Raw genomic sequence first — 10103 nt, 5'->3', positions numbered from 1 at the left:
ATTAAGATAACTTTGATGTTTGGTCTTCCTTACTTGCTGGAGTCATTTGTTTATTCTCTTAAGTGCTTTCTTTATGGTTCGGAACCACTCAGCACATGTCAAATCAATACTTTTGGACTAAAGGAGAACCATGGGCCAGCTGAAAACAGACAAACATACTAGGATACTAGGCTAGGATGTTGAGATTTCATCTTCTGAGCAGTCAAGGACTATGGTTGGTTTGTCTGCTGGGAAAGTTGTGGCCCTTCAAACCATCAGACACCATCGACTTTTAACGATGCTATGATTTCGCTTTCAGAGATTCCTGCTTTGTTTTTGTTTTTTGTTTAGAGGTACATTTCCCTGAAATCTGGAAACCGCCTCACAAACACTCATCCTTGCCTGCCCATTTAAAAACAATTACACCATCTCAATACCACTACAAAATAACAAGCGTTGGTTGATTTGTTTTGTACCCCTGTCGTAAATGAAGAGCCGTCACACATCATCAAGACATTGTCTGTCAGGAATCAAAGGATGTTAGAGAGAGAGAGAGAGGCCCATTGGTTTACTCCTCCCTCCCCCAGGCTGACACGGAAACTGGAGTCATGAACACGGTGAGTCATAAAACCTAATGGCTCCATCAGCCGGGATGCAGCAGATGGGCTCTGATCCTGCCCTGATTACAGAGCATGGCACATCTCCAGGCCTTTAATATGAGGGCTCCAGCCCAGACCCAATGAGCTCCACTCCTCAACAATGTTTTTGTTTAGAATGGGAACCCTGCTTGGGTTGAGTTGAGGCCTCTTGGCGCTGGCATTGCCCTCCTATAGATCTTCACCCATTATTGGAGCATTGTCTCTGCAGACTCTGGTAGTGGTTGCCTATCGGGCATGAGTTGCCTGTAAGGCCTACACTCCCTGAGCTCTTTGCTGTAACACCTCGAACCGGTAATTGCGATGGGTAATGACTAGTCGGTAAAGGGAAGAATGCACACCTCTTATATATGTTGGACAGTGATGTTTCAGTAGGTGTTCTATTTAAAGGCCCTAACTTTCTGAACCCTGTACAATAGCTATTTTATGAAATGGTAGTAATGGCTGATAATGATGGGTTTGGAGCCGTTGGTGTGGAGTAAATTTATGGAACTTAATTGGTAGTGAATTACACAGTACCACAGTATATCATTGTCAGGGAGAGTTCCAAAAATGATTGGAGGTGGCGCTTGGCCAGAAGACTATTTCCCTGAGTGAACAGGTTTGCCAAAATACTACACGCATCCACTGAGAGTTACCTCTTTGTTGGCAATGTGCATCGTTTCTATATCACCTTTACAGCTATGAATAATGCTAAAAAAACACAACCAGCTGATTGCTGCCCTGCAACCAGCAGCTGACTTAACCACAACAATGGAGCCGAGGCTAACAACAGATTGCATCTTCTTCAGATGTCATTAGCAAAGTGAGCATAAATTTTTTTACATTGCAGGATCATTCTTTACCTGCTGAATAGCAGTCTCCTCTGCTAGCAGCTAATTGGAGCTGGCGCCATCCACCTATTGAAGGTAGTAATTTAGATTCATTGCAGCTAAAGCGTGGTTGAAAGAGCTCCTGAAAACAAATTAAGGTGTTAATGAAAACAATGTGATGACAGCGATTGGTTTAAATGAACGCCCATCATTTTAACATGCTCAGCAACAAGGTGCCTGACCTTTCTGGAGAGAGAGGGCTTCTACACAGGACTTGTTTTTCAGGCCAATATGCAGTATTATTGTCAGGTATTATGCACCTTATATCAGGTAAATACATTTTTCGGTATGTGAGAATAAGAATACTATACTGAAAATAAGTGGTATCTGGGCAAATAATGTATTCATTGTCAGTATATCACTTGTAACAACGCTCTTTCCATGTTCTTACCACTTTATTGTGTGTCATAATGTAAAGTCCACCCCTTTTTTTCCATAGTTTCAAATATTGGTTCAGGGTTATATTCTGATTATCAAAAATCATCACTTCTTATTTTGCAAGATTTATGTTTCTGTGCAACAATAGAGACAATATAGTGAAGTATTTAAGTATTTGGCCCAGCAACAAACCTACCAAGAGAGATGAACTTTTAATAATATGGTACATTCCTACTTTCATATCAGTGGAGGCTGGAATGGGCGGCAGGTAGCTTAGTGGTTAAGAGCGTTGTGCCAGTAACCGAAAGGTCGCTGGTTCTAATCCCCGAGCCGACTAGGTGAAAAATCTGTCGATGTGCCCTTGAGCAAGGCACTTAACCCTAATCGCTCCTGTAAGTTGCTCTGGATAAGAGCGTCTGCTAAATGACTCAAATGTAAATGTCAAATGTAATGTATCAAACACACATGGTGTTCATGTGTTTGATACCATTCCATTCACTCCATTCCAGCCAATAAACTCCATTCCAGCCATTATTATGAGCAGTCCTCCCCTCAGCCGCCTCCACTGTTTCACATGTTAAAAACTATACCAATCTTCCAACATTACACATGAGTTTATCGATTGAGAATCCTTAAAAGTATCAGTATGCATTTAGCGTGCTTTGGGGTCAGAGTGTCCATAAAGTGGGCCCAATGGCTGTGTAAACACACTGTGAGTGTAAGAGACCCAGTTTATTACACCCTCCCACATTTCACCACTTCAAAGTGCAGACTGTAATTAAATGCTCGAGGTGTGTCCAAACATACCAACAAAACCAGAAGCTGTCTTCTGATGTTTTTCCTCCGCATTTCAGGCAGATTGTTTTCTCCCCCCTTTTTTATCAGGCCCAAAGAGATTATGTTAAAAAGGAAGGATTTTTCTGAGGGCCCTAGACTACCAACACTCAAGGGGATTCCTCCTGCTGAAAATCTCCTTGGTCTATGTTCGGTTTGTACACGGCTTCAGTCACTCTCTGTCATTACTCACATATCAGAGTTTCCACAGCATTATTGCATTGAGCTGACTATAGGCTACATGCAGTTTACATGTCTCACTACCACGTAACCCTGAGACAGGCTGTGTGTAGCAGGGCCCGGGACTGTGATCGACAAAGTGCCTGAGGGTGGGGGCGTGACCAGAGCAAGTGGGGAGGTGACTCCTGAGTGGAGCCGCAAAACTGCAACAGTTTCTCCCCTGAGGAGCGAGGCTTTCATCTGCCCGCTCACTGGCGCCTTTGCAAACCTCAGATTGTCTGTGAAGTCACCCTGTTTAATAACGTACAGTCTCATGGGAACAGCGCCCTCACTCAGTCCCAGCCCTGTAGGCCCCCAGGCATGAACACACACACACACACACACACACACACACTGCTCTTACCAGTCAAACTGGGCAGCTGAGTTTGGGATAGACCTTGTGATTATCAAATAGTGGCTGTTTATTTCCAGTGGAACAATTTGTAAAGCTTTTTGTGTGGAAATGTAATATTACATAATGAGAGAAACACATTTTATCATAGTTCATTATTGTCAGGAATGTGATTAAAGTTTTTGTTTGATCACAGTAACTTATTTGGCTATTGGAATCTGGGCTTTGAATCTTGAAAACATAACTAAAGTAACTGAGAAGATATTTTAGCACTGAGCAAATTCTGTAGTCTACTGTATTATTATAGGTACAGCTGTTATAGGTAAAGTCATTTTCATTTCAACACAGCCTACTGTAGGGATCAATGATTTTTACAGAAACATTTTGTAGAAATCATAAAGGGATCAATTGAGGGGATCAGATGAATAACATTAAATGGACATAAACATACTGTATCTGGGTAGGATATGTTGCACCATCTGTTGTAGACAACCAAGATTATCCACCTGGAACTGATGAATGTAGTCTGATGTTTTTAATAAAAACACAAAATCTGCATATGGTGTGAGTAAGTATTTTGGCAGTCTAAAATATTTGCTGGAATAATGAAACAGTGATACAATTGAAAGTCAAAATGACATAGGGCAATTCCACGTAAATGTGTTTTTGTAAAATGTTTATTGGACATTGTTAAATATAGTCATTGTGCATACAGTTGTAGGGTTTGTTTAACTTTGCATTCAAATCTGAGTCTCAGAATCACTTGCAATAGCATTGTTTAATGGTAGATTAATTCAAGACTGCTCTAAAGACTGTCCCTCCAAAAAATGTATGTGGTGGTATTCACACTTCTTCAAAGGTCATGAATATTTGATTTAGAATAGCTAGGCCTACTTGGTTTAAAGCTAGAATGCTTATTTCAAACAATAACAAAGCGCACACCCCGCCTCAGTTTTTGGTAAAAAGCAGAGGAATGGGCCTGGAGAAATGTAACCACTCTCAAATGAATAGACCGAGCTATGGACGCAAGGACTGACCATCCATGATATCAACATTATAGTTATAACCATGTTTTGAGGCTATACAGTGTTTTTTCTTTACATTTACATTGTTTACAAACAGTAAAATAAGCTTATATTTTGGGTTTCCTGGTTGCTAAAATTCTAATAGTTCCCTTAATTTAAGTTTATGTGACAAAACAAGCAAGTATAGAGTAGAGAATCATTGTACCATCTAAACAGTGAAATGCATGATCTTTTCCATAACCAAAAATATTGTATTTTCAGCTGTTTGAAACATAAGAACAGGAAGCATAGAACTAGCATGTCATTTATATGTGGATTTGGTGGGGTCACCCAAAAAAATATTGTAGCTTTAAGAGTGCATGATAAAGACTAGGGCTGCAAGAAAGCATTTTCCCACCAAATGTGTGTATCCTGGTTTGAGGTACCAACAACGTTTTACAATCAGGAAAAGGCACATCCCAAGAGAGATTGTTCATCTGTGTTTATCTCTTTCATAATTGGCCAGGTGGCAGTTGTAAATGAGAACTTGTTCTCAACTGGCTTATCTGGTTAAATAGAGGTGAAAAAAATTAATATATATATATATATATATATATATATATGCATGGGGCCTGTGTTTACATCTCTTGAGGTTAGGTTTGAAGTAATCCGTCACAGTAAATGCATGTGATATCCTGCATATATTTTTGAACCCTTGTGTGACAGACCAATGATTTGTAACAAGGTCCTCGCCTAAATTTAGGCAGCGCTGCGATTGGCCGAAAGTTCCACTGGTGCCACGTGATTACTTTACTTACCCCACACTTGACAGCCTGGGTCGCGATTCTCTCAACGCCACCTGTAGCTGCGACTGTCAGTCAGTCTTGCCGTGTGCCATTGGGACATACTTCGGTGGAAATGTCTACCCATGTGAGTTGGACGGATAGCAGTTCATCGGAAGAGGACAGCCGACCCGAGCGGGAGAGGACGATGGATGACCGCAAAACTCAAGTGACTAAACACCATCATCCCTTCAGTGTGGAGGCTATAATGTCGGGTAGAAACACTCATAGTGAGTTTACAAGCAAATCCGACAATGTCTCTGTGGTTACATTTTCAAAGACTCAGAACTCTCCGTTCCTGTGCAGAGAGACATATAGCCCTCCCGAGGGAATCCGAAAGCACTTTGTCCCACCATCGCCCGTAAAGTCGGAGTCCTCCGAGCCGGATGACTGTGCTCCCTGGGTTACGAGCCCAAGATTCTCAGCGCAAACTCGTGAGTAACTTTTGGAGACTCACGTGAGAGAATTGAAATGAAATTGTATATACAAATCTGCTTCTTTTAAGTAATTGGAACAGATTTAGAATATTTATACATGTGTACTTCTTACCTCACTATTTATCATAACTTTTTATTTAGAGATAAAAAATAAATTAAAATACAAATAAAATTGACCCAATGAATTGGTATGTGCTGTCTCACAATATTGCATGGCTATAAATTCAATGTATTTGACAGGGTGTACACTAAAATGCTTTTTGCAAGTAATAACTTATGTATAGGCCTAATTCAATTAGGCTATATCTGAATGCTTGTGTAGAACAAAAAATACATACCATAACTTAAGTCTTGACATTCAATCTATTAAACCAATCTGTGAAAAATAAGTATTAGGAAAAGCATTTGGGCAGGCCTGGTCTTCTTTACAACATGATTTGAGTTAATAAATGGCTTACTGTGGGTCTTACACTAAACTTAATCTTTAATTTGAAAACAATATTCAACCATTTGTATTCTTAATTTGGAATATTAAGATGTATTTCTATGTATCTTTTTTGGCATATCAGGCAGGTCTTCAAACCCTTAAATTGATTTGTGTGCCTTATTTGCTATATCCACATACATTTTAGTTTATGTGGTTTGTGTGTAATTGTCAGCATTGCTTAAAATCAAGCCAACAAATAACAGTAATCTCCTCCCTTGATATGTGTTTCCATTACAATGTTTGACATTTCCATTTTACAATGCACCACAACAATCTGAGTCTAAACTGTTGACTGGGTCAGATATTACATTTCTGCTCAAAATTGGTCTATTTTATGCAAAGAAAATGTTAATTTCATATATGGTCACTCACATGTACAGCGCTTGGGTAAACTAGTAGACCTATGTTTAAATTTCAGAGTTTTAAATAGCTATCAGCCTCCAACCAAATACCTTAGGGCACACTCAAACAGTTTTCTCTCTAACATTGTTAGATTATATATCAGAATGATGTGATAATACTACAGACTTTCTACCAGGATATTAAGTACATTTACTTTCTTACTCAAGTATCCATTTGTTAAATTAAATCTCTCTCTCTCTCTCTCTCTCTCTCTCTCTCTCTCTCTCTCTCTCTCTCTCTCTCTGTCTCTGTCTCTGTCTCTGTCTCTGTCTCTGTCTCTGTCTCTGTCTCTCTCTCTCTCTCTCTCTCTCTCTCTCTCTCCAGGGCAGGTGAGTCCTAGCTGTCCACTGAGAAAGCACAAGACCAATAGAAAGCCTCGTACTCCTTTCACCACCTCCCAGCTGCTGGCTCTGGAGCGTAAGTTTCGTCAGAAGCAGTACCTGTCCATCGCAGAGCGGGCCGAGTTCTCCAGCTCTCTGACCCTGACTGAGACCCAGGTCAAGATCTGGTTCCAGAACCGCCGGGCCAAGGCCAAGAGACTACAGGAGGCCGAGCTGGAGAAGCTCAAAATGGCTGCCAAACCCGTGCTGCACCCGGGCTTTACGTTACCCATGCCCCTGGGTGCCCAGCTCCACACAGCTGTCTCCCTGTACGGACAGTCTTACCCCTACCACCGACCAATGCTGCCCCTCTCACCTATGGGACTGTATGCTACACCGCTGGGCTACAGCATGTATCACCTATCACGATGATAGAGAGGAATATAAGCTTGTTCTGTTGATATTAGTGTTGGACACTTGGACATCACTCTTTTTAATACTATATTTTTCTCCTTGCTACAAAAACAACACTGAAATGGAGATGATTTTCTTTCATAAACACACATGGAAAATACAGTGCCTCACTCACCAAAGAGCCTTAAAGACCTCAATGAATTGTTTTCTGGTTTCTTGTTTTTCTTCTGTGGATGGATGATATTGATTTGGCTATCCAGGCTACATCAACTAGTGGTTCTGTTTTACTTTATGTAATATATTCCAATGCAAATGTTCCCTTTATCTAATTGTCTCTATGGTATTGATCAAATGTAGTTGTATTACTGTCATTAAACTTGTCAGTATCTAGCATAGAAGATTCAGCTAAGGTCTGATTATCATGATTCTGTTCGCGCCGGGGTGGATCCAAACTTCAGGTCTGCCTTGTTTTACCACTCCTTGAAAACAGAAAGATAGGTTGGATTTCAGACCGCTTTCATTCCATACCGAAGGGTTGTCTTTGTTTTTTCATAAACTCAACCTCAACTAATTCAAAATTGTTGCTATTTTTACTAATTCAAAATTGTTGATGTTTTTACATTAGATTTGACTAGCAACACATTCTATTTAGCACTTCTGTTTCATAAGACATATTTTAGTCTTCATTTAATTTGTGTATACTTATTTATTATACTTTCACTCTACAATGTTTATGCTGGAAATGAATTTATTGTGTGATTTATGTTTCATATTTATAACATGCAGCTCAAATGTGGCAAAAGTTTCTGACAAATGTTATTTATAGCTTTTATTCTTTCATCTGAAGGTTCCATTGGAAGGAGCTACAGTATGCAGTTTTTATACATGTTTTTAATATCAGTAATGTATCTCATTTGCATGGACCAAAATTAAAAAGGCTTTTAAAACATGTTTGCTTATTGAGATATTATGTAAGTAAGAATATGTTGTATCTACACTATCTACATCTTTGAAATTGAACATTACCTACATTTTTTAATATGGTTGCATGGTGTGGTATGGTTGCATGGTTGCTAATGTTAATGTCAATATTTGACCAACCCTCAAATGTAAGCACTAAAAAGTCAGGTATCCAGATAATTCCAGATATTATTACACTTTTGTAAACCATATCAGTGAATGTCATTTTAAAACAATGTTTGATGAAGTTTTGATGATATTTGCAGTGTTCTGCTTCCAGTAAGTAATATTATTTAATTAATTTCATGTGATGACATATTGTCTTAATGTCAGTTGGAATGGAGAACTACAGTCCCAAACCATAGCATCTATACTATACCATCTCTCTCCTCTCACCTCAGCCCTTAATGTTCTGAAAGCATTAAAGCACTAACTTCAGCAAGAATCTGTGGAACGATAAGTAAAGCTGTACCTGTGTCATCAAACACTGCAGTGCGTCATACCTTTGGGTTATTTCAATGACAAAAGTTGTTGGTCTACTGCAATTTAAACTCGCCAGGTTTTAGATGGCAGTAGTAGACCTATTACTTCACGAGCAGCACTCTCAGGACTAATTGACCTTAATGTTATTGGGTTTTAGTCTACTGTATCCGGCTTCTACTGCACTTCTACTTGTGTGAAACACCATTGGTTTGGAGAGCCAGATTGGTCATGTTTTATGGTCCTCCTTCCTGCCTTGTTATATATCATTCATCAGGGGACTAACCCCATAAAGGTAGCTGCCTTTGTGGCAATTGTAAGAGCTGCTTACAATTTTCGTGTGACTTTGATGTAATGAGGAAATCATTTATAGGCAGCACTCTATTTATGAGCTTCCCTTTAATCAAAACAAGGCAGCCAGGCAAACCCTCAGCGCAGTCAAGCAATCAGTTTAATGAATAGCAGATTGGCAGAGATGTTCAAGGATCTTTTTGGAAATGTCAGGTTGGCGCTATATTACTTGAGGGAGTAGTTATTTAGCTATTGAAACAATGTGCTATATTTGTACTAAATAAAGGGTTTCACCATTATTGTGATTTATTGTGATGCTATGCTATTTTGACCTTTTGACCATCAATGCAACGTTGAACAACTCTAGAGGCAGAGGATATATGACATTTCAATGTTTGGGAACTTATCATTCAACCAAGGAGAGTGTATACTTATACTTCCTCTAGTGGTGGTGTTGGAAATGGCACCTTGGGAACAAACTGCTGAGGTGGATTTCATGACCAAGGTTCTCGGTAGGTGGTGCTATATGATTCCAATTGAAAAGGTAAATTGAGAATGGCAACAAACACACTCACTCATTCACTCTCACAAACAAAACACATTTTGCATTTGCATGTAATGTATTACATACTGTATATGTGTGTACAAATGGTGGACCGGTTGCATTCTTGAATATTCTGATTATATTTTTTATTTTCATAAGATCATGTTTAGTCAGAAATAAGTATCGTGAACAAACATTTTGAAGTTAGTATTGGCCGTTGCCTTGTGTTTGTTTTCATAAAGACTGTATGAGCCCATTTCTTTCCTCTTGGTGAAGAACCTCAGGAAGCTGCAAGCCCAGCATTTGGGAAACATAAGTGTGTACTCTGTTTATTAGTCTGAGGCACTGTTCCACACAACAGAGCACACATTGTTCCAATGTATTTTTAATGTAATCTCTCTATCTCAGGGCCGGTTCCAGGCATAAGCCCTTTTTTGGGGACGGGGAACTCAGTTGGGGTCTCAACTTACTACTGAGAGTAAGAATAGTAGAATACACCAGGTGCAATTTCGAAATTTGGTTGTGCATCAGCAGTTTTTCTCTTGTTATGTCAGTCAATGAAAGTCACTCAATTATCCATGTCAGCTAACAATTGTTAGATTTGTAGTTAGTCTAGCCAGCTACATTATCTA

The 10103-nt window shown here is 39.5% G+C and overlaps 1 protein-coding gene across 1 annotated transcript; it reads left to right on the top strand.

The window, feature by feature from the left end:
• Positions 1-5118: 5118 nt before the first annotated feature.
• Positions 5119-9207, top strand: LOC121574042 (homeobox protein MSX-2-like). The gene is made up of 2 exons (XM_041886583.2): positions 5119-5570; positions 6787-9207. The coding sequence occupies exons 1-2, from the start codon at positions 5213-5215 to the stop codon at positions 7212-7214; spliced, it is 786 nt and encodes a 261-aa protein (XP_041742517.1). The 5' UTR covers positions 5119-5212; the 3' UTR covers positions 7215-9207.
• The last annotated feature ends 896 nt before the right edge of the window (positions 9208-10103 follow it).

The sequence above is a fragment of the Coregonus clupeaformis genome, chromosome 9 (assembly GCF_020615455.1).
Source record: "Coregonus clupeaformis isolate EN_2021a chromosome 9, ASM2061545v1, whole genome shotgun sequence".
NCBI classification, from domain to species: domain Eukaryota; kingdom Metazoa; phylum Chordata; class Actinopteri; order Salmoniformes; family Salmonidae; genus Coregonus; species Coregonus clupeaformis.
The sequence above is the reverse complement of the archived record's forward strand: the minus strand, read 5'-3'. Positions and strand labels throughout refer to the sequence as shown.

Coding starts and splice junctions, on each gene's coding strand:
- LOC121574042 (XM_041886583.2), top strand. CDS start 5,213: ATGTCTACCCATGTGAGTTGGACGGATAGCAGTTCATCGGAAGAGGAC. Junction 5,571..6,786: donor AAGATTCTCAGCGCAAACTC/GTGAGTAACTTT, acceptor CTCTCTCTCCAG/GGCAGGTGAGTCCTAGCTGT.